The sequence below is a fragment of the Manihot esculenta genome, chromosome 16, assembly GCF_001659605.2.
Source record: "Manihot esculenta cultivar AM560-2 chromosome 16, M.esculenta_v8, whole genome shotgun sequence".
Lineage (NCBI taxonomy): Eukaryota > Viridiplantae > Streptophyta > Magnoliopsida > Malpighiales > Euphorbiaceae > Manihot > Manihot esculenta.
Window position 1 is genome coordinate 28,006,223 of NC_035176.2, and position 14,475 is coordinate 28,020,697.

General features: G+C 38.1%; 1 protein-coding gene across 2 annotated transcripts; it reads right to left on the reverse strand.

The window, feature by feature from the left end:
- Positions 1-2,347: 2,347 nt before the first annotated feature.
- Positions 2,348-13,443, reverse strand: LOC110603779 (probable glycosyltransferase At5g03795). Of its 2 annotated transcripts, none has more exons than XM_021741685.2 (7): positions 13,010-13,443; positions 11,511-12,297; positions 11,208-11,392; positions 10,980-11,110; positions 10,444-10,792; positions 9,868-10,019; positions 2,348-2,960 (listed from the first exon to the last, which is right to left on the reverse strand). In XM_021741685.2, the coding sequence occupies exons 2-7, from the start codon at positions 12,244-12,246 to the stop codon at positions 2,456-2,458; spliced, it is 2,058 nt and encodes a 685-aa protein (XP_021597377.1). In that variant the 5' UTR covers positions 12,247-12,297; positions 13,010-13,443; the 3' UTR covers positions 2,348-2,455. The 2 variants fall into 2 exon arrangements, with proteins under 2 accessions (XP_021597377.1, XP_021597376.1); XM_021741684.2 differs by having other exon boundaries at positions 11,208-11,398.
- Between the last annotated feature and the right edge of the window lie 1,032 nt (positions 13,444-14,475).

Genomic DNA, 14,475 nt, shown 5'->3' on the forward strand with positions numbered 1-14,475 from the left:
GGATACCTGGCCTATCTTGACAAGCATTTGGGCTCCACCAGCCCTACAAGCATCCCAAGCACTCCAGCCCTTCTCTCATCATAACTGCCTTACACAGTCCTGCTTCCATTAGGGAAGTTGGCCTTTCCTTCTGGTAGGTCTACCTTTAGCAAAACACTCTGTCAACAAGTCGTCACACCTTGTTACAGGTTTGATCATTTGTCAGGCCATTTATAAATCGTTTGTTCTCTCTTATTTTTGTCCAGAAATTTTAAGCTCTTTTAAAGAATTTGAACATCAATCCCACAGATACTTCAGTTTCCTTCAATATGAAAGTTTATTCAAATTTGAATGAGTTGTAGGAATTTTATAAATATAATAAATTTTTTTAATAATTTTGAATTTTATTCTCGATCTTACTATATTTTTTTATTGACGATAATGAATACTATTGAATTTTTGATAGGTTATTAGACTGTTTTAATTTTGATTTTTTATGAATTTTTTATGAGGTGATGAAATATTATTAAATTTTAATGTGGATGGAGAATTGTAACTTTTTTATAATTTTCTACAATATCTTGCTCTTTAAAATCTCTCCTTTTCAATCAATACCTTCGATATGTGCTCAATAAAATTCACACACTTTGGCATACAAACAATTGCAGTGTCATTCTTGAATTTTAAACCCCAAAGCTTCTTTTTAAAAAAAAAAAGAATTCTCTGTGTTACTATTTATAGGAACTCGTTTGGTTGCCTAGAAAGACAGATTGAATTGCAACTTTACTGTGGATCAGCTTAATGACTTTCTTTCAATTTTAAGAGTTGTTGAATTTCTTGAAGGTTTGTTCAATATCGATTTAGATTCATTTGGTATTATTGTTGAAATTTATGTTGAGAAAAATATTTTTTAAAAAAATATTATTTAGAAAATATTGAAAAATAGTTTAAAGTTATTTTTTATATAATTTAGTTATAAGATCGTTAATATAATAATTTTTTTTTTAACTTTTTTTTTCAACTATATTTAAAGTGGTGTTTTTTTTCTAAAAAAAAAAAAAATTAAGCTTCCAACCTCCATGCCAATTATCAACTTAAAAAATTAAGGCTAACAGCAATTGAGCTGAAATATTAACAGTGCAATAAATAATTTTTAAGATTTATAATAATTAAATCAAAAAATTTTAAAAATATAAGATGAAAGTTTACATTTCATTAAATTAAATGAATTTAAGTGTAATTTTTACAGTAAAAACTTATTAGGGATTGTATTGTACGGTATTTATTATTATTATTATTATTATTATTATTATTTAATCGGAGGTGAAGAGGAAGAAGACAAGATTAATGTTTGGAATTGCATTATATTTATTTATTTTAATAGTTTTAAAATTTAATTCACTTACATTTTTTATATCATAATTAATATATAAATTGATTATTTAAATTTATTTAATTTTATCTTATTTTAAATATAATCTCTTATTATTTAATTTTTTAAAAAATGAGAATTCAAATTGCTTTTAATATTTTATTTAAATTATATGTTATTAATAATAATTTTATTGTTTCAATAAAAATTTAATATTTTCATTTTATATTAAAGATAGATATAATTAAAAATGTAATGAAAAAAATTAATTTTAACTAAAATAATTATTATTTCTTATTTTTTAAAAAAACCAAATGTATAAAAAATATAAAATGAAGAGAATAATTTAATTTTTACTATTTTATAGTAAATAATTTAGTTTTAAATTTTTATTTTAATAAAAAATAGTCACTTGTTAAATTTATCATTAGTTAGCAATAAATCAGAGAAGTTAACCTAAATTAACGAGACTTAACTATTATGAATACTAAAATTATAACACTAAATTATCTAAATAGTAAAATTAAAAAGAAAAAACTGTTATAAAAAATAAAATTTAAAGTATTAAATTATTATAGTAATATTGAATTTTAATAAAAAGATTATTTAATTGGCAGAATAAAATTTCAATGAATAAATTATTTATAAAAAATCAAGAATGAGTTGTAAATTTTGTCAAATTTTAGAGACTATATCGTAAATTATTTTACATATATATCCATTCACAAAAATTTTATTAATTTAAATTTAAATATACAATCTACAATAATTTTAATTAATATATCATTTATTCCTATTAAAATAAAAAAATTTACAAAAATTCAATCAATTAATTTTTTTTTTAGTAATTCTCTTATTTAGAATGAAAAAATTAAAATCATACATAATTTTGTAAGCATTTATTTAAATTTTTTTTCCTACAAGATAAATTATCCCGAATGAAATGTTCTAGTGGGTGATAAGAGAACCTAATATATACAGCAAGGGAAATATATGTGCAGGATAACAACATAACAAATGCTATATATTCATACCAAACTTTCTCAACATCTACATTTCTCCACTATACATTTGCTATTATTTTTTTTTTCTTGTTTATCAGGGCTACATTTGAAACACTCTATTGTACCAAATTGAGTGAAGTATCATATGAAAGATATCATATTTCACTGGCCTAGCATGCCAAAGAAAATGTTGCTGCACCTTTTTGACTCTCATCTGCATCTCTCTGTATCTCTTTTCTGGGATTGAAAGTAGTATGTTCTTCAAATTTGGGATATCCTTCTCCAGGATGAAAACAGCAAATGATTCCCAGTTCAAAACCTCATAAAATGGAGGCACATAATTGTCTGATATAATAACTGGAACACACTCGTACATAATGGCCTCCACTATTCTTGGACTATTGACTTCATAACCTCTTGCACAAATGCAGTACTTGCTTCTCTTCATGTGCTGGGCATAGCTCATTTTGCCTCGAACCTTAGGCATCCGACCAAATATTTTCATGTCTGGGTCTTTGTTTTCCCAATGCTTCAACAGTATTGGTCGTAGGTAGCCGTGCAAGCTACCTGCAAAGAAAGCCAAGATTGACCTCTGAGAAGGAGGTTGTAACAGCCCGGAAACCGATACCCCTCTGTAACGGCCCGAACCGCCACCGGCGCTAGGATCCAGATCGGCTTAAGGCCGCCGGGACCCGTAGCAAGCCAAACATACATACTATTACCTGGTCAAATCCCATACATGATTAAAAACTTTAACATGAAACCTGAAATCTGAACATACACCAAGCTTGATTCGTAAGTTGCAACATAACTGTGAACATAAACTTTCCCATGCTAGAGTCATCATCAAATGCTCTAGCTGGGTCATCATTACATACATCAAGCCTGGTTCTCAACTCAACATGAAAACATTTCATAATCATGCGTCAACAGGGATTAACCAGTCTATAGGGCCAAGCACACTCTAATCCATAAACATTAACTCTACTATCAGCTACATACATTATCTCAAATTACATTACATCATCTTATATTACATGTCCACTTCTAAAACTACTAAACTACTACAAAACATAAACTATTACATACATAACTTAACTTAGCCTTGACTTTACCCTGCTGCCTCTGAACTCTGACTCAACCTGCAACACTGGGGTTAGGGGAAAGGGATGAGCTAAAAAGCCCAGTGAGTAGAAACAGAGAAAACAGTTCATTAATTACATGCTTTCATGAAATGCGTCATAACACAAGTAAATCACATAACTTGTCCGTCTCGGGGCTCATGCAATATTTATTCCCCACGGACCCTGGTTTCTGAGAGTCTGTCTTTTTGCATGCATCTTTCCTCTCAGAGGATGGACATGACATCAAAAATCCCTCTGTCGGTGCCCGGCTCCCCCATAGGAGCTCACAAAGGCCTGTAACATACATGACATGGTGTCTGATCCACAGAGAGCTCACATGGACTTTCCTACATGTACTTGTCCGGCTCTCAAAGGACTAAGACAAGACTCGTGACAGATATGGGCTATTGAAGTCGCCTCGGTCCACCCTTCCTCTATCAACATCAAATAATGCAATGCGTCATATTCGTGAAACTAGTGCAATCAACCTACTACATATAATCATGATGCATGAACATGCTTTAGGCATTAGATTTTGTGCATAAAAGATTAAGTTTAGTTCTACTCACATCCTGGCAGACGCTGACTGACTCTGCAACTGCTAGCATTACTGGCCTCCTCGGTCCCTCGGGTCCGATCCTACACAGGTGGACTCGAATGAGGTGCCAAACACATTCTAACAACTCATAAACAACTCCCCAAAAACCCCTCTAAACATCACTTAATCATGCATGGAAAACACCCAAGAAACGGCTGGACAGGGCACTTTCGGCGGCACCTTCGGCGGCCGAAAGTCCCTTCCAGAGACGAAACTCGGGTAGGTTCGGCGGCAGGTTCGGCGGCCGAAACCCTAGGACAGAAACGAAAGTCCCTCCTTCGGGGGCACATTCGGCAGCCTAAAGACTGCCTCCCATGCAGGTTCGGCGGCCGAAACTCCTTTCGGCGGCCGAACCTGGTCCCCTCTGGACGACAGGTCCGATTCTGCCAAGCCAAAAAACCAAACTCAACATACCCAAATCCTTACATACTCTCTCCCAACATGCATACTCACTCCCACAAGCATAAAGGAGCATAAACTAACATAAACTCCTCAACACAAACATCACATAACATACACTGGGTATAAAACCCACATAAACCTAAACATGCCATTCTACCCATTCAAAACTCCAATAAACTTACTTAAAACTCATTAAAACATAAAAGGAAGCATAGATCTACACTTACCTCTTGAAGATCGAGGGTTGCGTGATCTCTAACTCGGAGGTATGGAGAATCCAAGCTCCAAAAGCTCCAAGCTCCCAAAACTCCTTTTAAGCTTTAAATCTTCAAACACAAAGGTAGAAATCATGAAAAACTTGAGAGATGGGTAGAGAAAACACGAAAACGACCAAAGGAAGGCATAAACTCACCTGAGCTCGAGAATGGGGAGAAAACTCACCCATTTCCGATCTGAGGGCCTTTTATAGGTGGCCTGGTCGAAGACCTTCGGCAGCCTAACGTGCCCCCTAAACTCATGCATGTTCGGCGGCCGAACTTGACTTTCGGCGGCCGAACCTTGGCTCGTTTAAACAAGACTTTCGGAGGCCAAAGGCGCTCCCGAAGCCTTCCCATGTTCGGCGGCCGAACTCCACTTTCGGCGGCCGAACCTGGCAATTGCCTCCTTGGTCTTTTCCCTTCAAAACTCAATTCTCTTTCCTTTTAAAACCATGAAATCATGTGAAAACATTTTAGAAAACACATTTTACCCCTTCTAGAGAGATCCAACACCTTAGATTCCGCCGGAAGGCAGGAATCCCGATGCCGGATTCTAGCCGGGTATTACATTCTACCCCCCTTACAAAAACATTCGTCCCCGAATGTTAAAACAACAAACACAAGCATGCAAGCAAGCAAGCGAATCCTAAAGCTTCTCTCCAAAGAGAGACACCAAACGCTGGAGTAAGAACTCCCAGGTTCCTAAACTCCACGAGCTTCTGCTGCGCTACTCTGATCCTTCTCTATCTTCCTCCTTCTCTACTCTTACTCGTCTCTTCTCATCTTTACTAACTGGCTTCTTCTCACTACTAACCCAAAACTAACTCTAACTCTCACAGGTAGTACCCGAATTTCAAATCTATCTGGGAAAACAAACAGCTCCTACTAGCTGTCCCAATAGATCATCCATCCTACATGGGAATACCTGCCCTTGGTAGTGACCTTGTTTAACCGCTTACAGTCGTTACAAAGTCTCAAGGATTCATCCTTCATTTCCCACAACCATACTGGAGCAATCCAGAGTGAGGTACTAGGTCGGACAAAACCCCTTGTCTACCAAGTCTCGCCTCTACTCTACTGCTACCTCTCTCTATGCAGGCGCCATCCTATAGGGAAGGGTAGAAATGGTTCTGCGTCCAGACACCACTCCTATACCAAACTCTAACTCCCTGACAGATGGTAAACCTGACAACTCGCCTGGGAAGACATCTAAGAATTCTCTCGAACAACTGGCACTGAGGCTGGTTCCCCGACCTGACTGCTGAACTCTCAAACAAGAGCTAGGACCCTCTGACAACCCCTCCTACGCACCCTACGAACCTTACAGGCTGACATCAAACCTCTAGGCACCCCTACTGTGTCCCCTCAGAAGAAAATCTTTGACCCATCCTGTCCTCTAAATCTGACTACCTTGTTTCTGCAGACCAAGATAGCACCACGAGTAGAAAAACCAAATCCATCCCTCGATTGACGTCCAGACAATCAAGTCTAGGACCTCAAAGTCGAGTGGAAGGCATCTACTCCCAACTGACACAGAACTGGACCGGCAGACTGACTCTGCCACAGATGGATCACAATTGAGTCTACTGACCCAAAAAGAACACTTTAGCCCAGAAGTTATCAACTCAACCTCTCGACGGCTCCTAGAGCAACTAAAGAAAGAGAAAAACACTAGGGTTCACAAAAACTTACACATCAGAACATTCAAAAGTGAGCATACCTGGCACCACCATGTTCGATGTGTCTGCCTCTTGCTGAGCTTGGGTGAAGATCCGAGCTGGAGCTGACGGACCTTCTCCACGGGAACCTGAAGAATGAGGGACTGACCCTCTTCCTCTGCCTCGATCACTAACCTGAACTATGGCTGGAGCTACTGGCTGAGCTAATCTACCTGAAACTGCTTGCTGGGACAGAGCCAACCTGGGCGCAGTGGGACACTCACGTGCTATGTGTCCTTCCTGTCCACACCTAAAACAAGCTGTCGTTCCAACCCGACAGGCTCCTTTGTGCGGCCTTCCGCACCTCAAGCACCTTGAACTGCCCGAGCCAGAGCTTGAACCACCAAAACCCAAACTAGCCTTCAGATTCTGCCAAAACTTCTTCTGCGACTTCCTGAGACCTCTCTTCCATTTCTTACCTCTCGTGGCAGCTGTACTCAGAGTGGAGGGATCAATCCCTCCTGAACCTGAAATCCTAGAATCCTGAGTCTGAGCATCCTCCTGAGAATCTCCCATACCTTCTTCAGGTACTCTGACTCCCATACTGACATCCCTCCTCTGAACATCTGACTCTACTTCCCTCATACTAGCTGACATCCTTCTTGGAGCCATCGCTTCTCTGCTTGCATCAAAAGACCTTCCAGGGTCCCTTGATGTTTCCCATCTGCTAACTCCCCAAGACTGCGCTCTTGGCAGAGCAGGGGGAAAGGTGTCCATACCTTCCCTCTCAGATGGAACTCCAGTCGATTCCACAGATCGACGAGCACCTCGCATTCTGGCTCCTCTGAAGAACAACACACAAGCATACAATCCATCATTAGCATCATACGGTCCATGTGGAAACACATGAACCTACATCATACATACATAGCATTTATGCACATGCATGAAATCATGGCATATCACATCATCATAGCAAGACAGGACTCAACATCCTATCCTAGTGGACATGATTGTACTCTTGATCTTTCTTATTGTGCTTGCCCTTCTATGACCTCTAAGCCAACCTCTTTCCGATGTGCAAGACACCGTACTCTCGAGGCCCAAAGCTTTGATACCATTCTGTAACAGCCCGGAAACCGATACCCCTCTGTAACGGCCCGAACCGCCACCGGCGCTAGGATCCAGATCGGCTTAAGGCCGCCGGGACCCGTAGCAAGCCAAACATACATACTATTACCTGGTCAAATCCCATACATGATTAAAAACTTTAACATGAAACCTGAAATCTGAACATACACCAAGCTTGATTCGTAAGTTGCAACATAACTGTGAACATAAACTTTCCCATGCTAGAGTCATCATCAAATGCTCTAGCTGGGTCATCATTACATACATCAAGCCTGGTTCTCAACTCAACATAAAAACATTTCATAATCATGCGTCAACAGGGATTAACCAGTCTATAGGGCCAAGCACACTCTAATCCATAAACATTAACTCTACTATCAGCTACATACATTATCTCAAATTACATTACATCATCTTATATTACATGTCCACTTCTAAAACTACTAAACTACTACAAAACATAAACTATTACATACATAACTTAACTTAGCCTTGACTTTACCCTGCTGCCTCTGAACTCTGACTCAACCTGCAACACTGGGGTTAGGGGAAAGGGATGAGCTAAAAAGCCCAGTGAGTAGAAACAGAGAAAACAGTTCATTAATTACATGCTTTCATGAAATGCGTCATAACACAAGTAAATCACATAACTTGTCCGTCTCGGGGCTCATGCAATATTTATTCCCCACGGACCCTGGTTTCTGAGAGTCTGTCTTTTTGCATGCATCTTTCCTCTCAGAGGATGGACATGACATCAAAAATCCCTCTGTCGGTGCCCGGCTCCCCCATAGGAGCTCACAAAGGCCTGTAACATACATGACATGGTGTCTGATCCACAGAGAGCTCACATGGACTTTCCTACATGTACTTGTCCGGCTCTCAAAGGACTAAGACAAGACTCGTGACAGATATGGGCTATTGAAGTCGCCTCGGTCCACCCTTCCTCTATCAACATCAAATAATGCAATGCGTCATATTCGTGAAACTAGTGCAATCAACCTACTACATATAATCATGATGCATGAACATGCTTTAGGCATTAGATTTTGTGCATAAAAGATTAAGTTTAGTTCTACTCACATCCTGGCAGACGCTGACTGACTCTGCAACTGCTAGCATTACTGGCCTCCTCGGTCCCTCGGGTCCGATCCTACACAGGTGGACTCGAATGAGGTGCCAAACACATTCTAACAACTCATAAACAACTCCCCAAAAACCCCTCTAAACATCACTTAATCATGCATGGAAAACACCCAAGAAACGGCTGGACAGGGCACTTTCGGCGGCACCTTCGGCGGCCGAAAGTCCCTTCCAGAGACGAAACTCGGGTAGGTTCGGCGGCAGGTTCGGCGGCCGAAACCCTAGGACAGAAACGAAAGTCCCTCCTTCGGGGGCACATTCGGCAGCCTAAAGACTGCCTCCCATGCAGGTTCGGCGGCCGAAACTCCTTTCGGCGGCCGAACCTGGTCCCCTCTGGACGACAGGTCCGATTCTGCCAAGCCAAAAAACCAAACTCAACATACCCAAATCCTTACATACTCTCTCCCAACATGCATACTCACTCCCACAAGCATAAAGGAGCATAAACTAACATAAACTCCTCAACACAAACATCACATAACATACACTGGGTATAAAACCCACATAAACCTAAACATGCCATTCTACCCATTCAAAACTCCAATAAACTTACTTAAAACTCATTAAAACATAAAAGGAAGCATAGATCTACACTTACCTCTTGAAGATCGAGGGTTGCGTGATCTCTAACTCGGAGGTATGGAGAATCCAAGCTCCAAAAGCTCCAAGCTCCCAAAACTCCTTTTAAGCTTTAAATCTTCAAACACAAAGGTAGAAATCATGAAAAACTTGAGAGATGGGTAGAGAAAACACGAAAACGACCAAAGGAAGGCATAAACTCACCTGAGCTCGAGAATGGGGAGAAAACTCACCCATTTCCGATCTGAGGGCCTTTTATAGGTGGCCTGGTCGAAGACCTTCGGCAGCCTAACGTGCCCCCTAAACTCATGCATGTTCGGCGGCCGAACTTGACTTTCGGCGGCCGAACCTTGGCTCGTTTAAACAAGACTTTCGGAGGCCAAAGGCGCTCCCGAAGCCTTCCCATGTTCGGCGGCCGAACTCCACTTTCGGCGGCCGAACCTGGCAATTGCCTCCTTGGTCTTTTCCCTTCAAAACTCAATTCTCTTTCCTTTTAAAACCATGAAATCATGTGAAAACATTTTAGAAAACACATTTTACCCCTTCTAGAGAGATCCAACACCTTAGATTCCGCCGGAAGGCAGGAATCCCGATGCCGGATTCTAGCCGGGTATTACAGAGGTCTGCCACCAAGATCTCTAAGAGTATTCTGAGGCACAGGAATATTTGTCTCTGGAAGAGATACGTCTTTACCGAAAACAAAACCTTCTTTAACATCAGCATTGCAAAGAGCTCTTATGCAATTAGACATGAGCATTTTTGTTTCAGCTGGGGCCTGAGAAAGGGGGGTTTATTAGAATAATTATCACAGTAATCATAAAGCTATAACAGAAAATTTAAGAACAAAACGAAAAGAAAAAGAATACTGTTTATTCATTTCTTCACATGAGTACATGGATTTTTCAACTCACATGTCCATCTTTTAGAATAAATTATAACCAGGAGAAAACAGTAACTATTATTTCAAACAGAAGGGGGGAGGAGGAGGGGGAGGTGTAGTGGCAATTATAGTTAAAGAAATTGCATAATTTGGCAGTAACACCCAACAGCAAGAAACAGGATCTCAATGAGAAAACAATAGGTGGATTATTATGGATGCTGTGTCGAATGAGATGGCAAACTAGAGATGCATGCAAATGCCAATATCTCCAACTGATTATGGATGGGAAAAAGAATCTAATTGATCATTAGGAACATACCCAGTCATGACAAGCAACAAGAAAATGATCCACACCTCCAGTTCTGTTCCAGAAAGGATATTTTCCCACGATAATGTCCAAGTAATTCTTTAAATATTGCATGAGATTCTTATGATTATGTGAATTGGGCACATATAATTGCATCTCTAAGTTTCGAGAACTAAATGGTAAGTAGAACAGGTGGGCTTTTCTTGGTTTTTTTGTGACGAACTTTTTGCTAGCTTCCATCAACTTCATGAACCATCCCTCTGAAGCATATATACCCTTGAGTACAGGCTGGTGCACTATGGGCCTTTCTCCTTCCTTGTAAATATATACTTTCAGCATATCTTCCATTAATTCATAGCTCCTGAAAATAATGGTATGCAAATGAAATATGTAACCCTTTTTCACTTCAATGACTTGCTTAAGCTACACCAAGTATTGTGTTTGTGTAGAAGATGCAACTTGCAAGCCTCCTAATGATTGTTGAGTATAAAAGATACAAGACACTTCTACATTGTGCACCATAAAGAGTAAATTCACACCAAGCTTACCTTTTGAACATAGAGATATTCCAATAAAGTGGAGCATAAAGTATTGGATCATTTTTTACAATGGGTGCATTCTCAATCTGTGATTTTGCACGTAGTAGCTCTTGGTCAACTGCTGAAACCCATCGTGGTCTCTACAAATAAATTGGAAAAGAGAGAAAATTTTAAGCAACTATGGTATAGAAGTTTATCCTCAGAAACAACTCAGAGCAGAAGTTTTGTTAAACTTACCACACCAGGAGAAGACCAACTCCGAAGCAGTAAGCTATTCATCTCAGAAACTGAAATCACCCCTGAGGTTGGCAATTCAGGCTTTTTCTTCACCTTAGGAATGGTGGCCGTGGAAGATTTGTCATCCGATATTGTAATATTATTTTTCAGTTTGCTTGATTTTCCATGATTGTCCATATTGGGTGCTGCATCTTTATCGACAGCAGATGTGTTAGGATTAGACTCCACATTCCTTGGGAATGCTATATTGGGTGTTGAATCTACTGGTGGTGAGAGTGGTACAATGGATAATAGATACATTACCAGAATTTGAGGTTCCAGTATTTTCTAATGAGGAACTGGAATTTTCTTCAGAAAAACTCTGTTCGATTACTCCTGGTCTTGGCGAATCGTTGATTGTATCCGTTATAGAATGTACATTTGGCTGTTCAAATGAAGACTCTCTATTATGCTTGTCTACCCCAGAAGAGCTGTTGAAGTCTGTACTAGCTTCTGATAAATGGTCATTTATGTCTGAAATTGAGGAGTTTTCCAGTGAGTAACTGATACTTTCTCTGGAAAATGTTTGTTGAGTTTCTTCTGGCACATATATATTTACTGAATTGTTAACAGGATCGACAGCAGGGTGTACATTTGGTTGAAACACCTGTTGAAGTGAGGAGTCTCTATCACGGCTGTCTGTTCTGGATTTATTGTTTGAGACTGCACTAGTTTCTGATACAAGGCCATTATTTACATCAGCATCTTTTTCTTGGTCATAATTTTCAGATCTCCCATAAGCATGATCAGCATCAGTATAGTTCAAACCATTTAATCGACTCATGTTACTGACTGTCTCAGATTTTGATAAGGCACTATCAGTTGAGAAGTTACCATTTTCTTCTATTTGATCTGTATGAACTGAAGATATGAGTGAAAAAATATTGCCAGATGGTAGCTCAAAATGTTGGAATGTTATTATAACAAGAAACATCATTCCCACAAGCCATAGCAATCTCTGTGTTTCCATTGGACACCAAAGCCGAAATTTTTGACCCATTGGAAAACTGCTCTAGTTTAAGCTGTTCCACTTCTATCGTAATTATCATCCCTGCACATTTAGAAAGTTCTACAAGGTTAACGTTTCATTATTCAACAGACAACATAGCATAAACTCTTCTATTTAGCAAGTGAAAGTAGCATGAAGTTCCCTCAGGTTCACCAAAAGCAGAGGCTCAATACGAAAGTCCATGAAAATTATGACAAGAAAAGATATCATGAATAAAGGATGTGGATACCAATGTTTAGAAAACATGGCAATTTTTCACAGAAGAAGCCCTTCCCCCAATTGCCTGCAACTAAACATAATTTATAGTGATGAAATCAAAACCAAAGAAAAACAACAGAGTCCAGTGGGACAATAAGGGTGGGGGGGAAAGAGGGGATTTTAGCTTACAACTTTTAGCAATTAATGAACAATCATGAAGTTATCCCCACAATAGCTAAAACCTTCAATCACAATCATTATTACTAGTAAAAGTTGCATCGCAATCAACATAACAAAACAAAATCTTCTAAGTTAAACCATCAACTACTAAAAAGACCCCATCATGCAACAAATTAACAAGCAGCAAACCCTACACAAATTTTACTACCCAAACAAGGAAATTCAAGCAAACAACGCTGCAAAAGAAAACATTCTTTCCTTCCAAAAGGGGCAAAAACACAAATCACAAAAACAAGACAAGACCAGAAACATACACTCAATCAAAACACTCTTAATTGGCAAAATTGAAAAAGAAAATTCTAGGAGAGTAAATTACCAAATCAGAGAGAAGGAGGACGGTCGTTGATGCTGTGATTGAGCGGTAAGAGAGTGATAATGGAGGACAATACAGAAAAACTAGTTGGCTTGGATCAGAAGTCAGATTAATGAACAAGCATTAGGTAAAAAACAGCCAGTTGTAGATTCAGATTCCATGCTTTCATCAGCCACCAAAACAGAGTGGTATTTGGTTTCTTTCATTTTTTTCCCCTCAAAAGAAAACAACGGCAGAAACAGTAGACAGTAATAAAAATAGATAAACTGAAAAAGAAGTTTACGTGCGTCTGTTACAGTTCAAATGGTCAAAGCCTGTCGCTTTTATTTTTCTTCATCTCTAGCTGTAAGGCTTCTTTCTCTCTTTTTCTTTCTTTCTTCTTCTTTTGTGTTTTTTTTTGAAGTTGTTGGTAAAAATAGAAAAGTAGCCATTCGATTTTGGACAAGCTTGGGCGCCTCTCCGGTCTTCTCCCAATTTTATCATTACACCACACTGTTGACTTTCTGCACTGCTCCACGCGCAGCCAGCCAGCGTCTTGCAACGAGTCATAGATAATTTACGATATAGTCTTTAAACTTTTATAAAGTCTATAATTTAATCCCTATAGATAATAAAGTCTATAACAACATATATAATTTACTATAATTTAGTATAAAATAAATTTTTATTTTTAAAGAAAAAATATTCTTAATTTTTAAAAGCTAAACATTAAATTTCAATAATGAATTTATTGTGCTTATTTAATTTAGCATATTTTAAAGTTGTTATCCCAATATTATAAATTTCAATTTAAGATAAATTCAGCTCAAAAGTTAAAATTATTTGAGATAAAATTTTTAATTTATTGATTTAAATAACAATTAAGAAGTTCACTTCTTAATTTTATACTAAATTTCTTGATATTAGTTTTCATTTAAAATTTTAAAAATTGAATTTCTTCACTTTTAACTTAAATTAAAGTTTTCAAAATAATTTAAATAAAAAGTTTCATCTTCAAAATCTTGCATAACTTGCCTGAAATTTGATGACGATTGTGTTTTTTACACACGAAGTGGATTCGATCTTGGATATGATTAAAGAAGATTAGACTGACCCATACGCGGATTCACTAGAAGATAGTTTAGCCCGATGATGTGATGGGAAGTAGGAGAGTAGGCCCAACCACCTTGCAATCCTATCAGCATGCGTGTCGGAGAAAATTAAATAGCCATCTGACAAAGAGAAATATGCTGGTACATTCGTACGTACAAATCTGAGTGATAGAGATAGATGACAATGTAATAAACGGTGACTATGCATTACTAAAAAATAAAAAATAAAAAATAAAAAGAAAGAGGCGTGATTTTTTCAGACTAAATTAATTTTCATACTGTAAAACTCTATCTTCCTGATCTCAGAATATTAAATTTATTTAAACTATTTTTTTAAAATAAATCCTAAGCAAACAGATAGTTAAAGTTTACCTAATA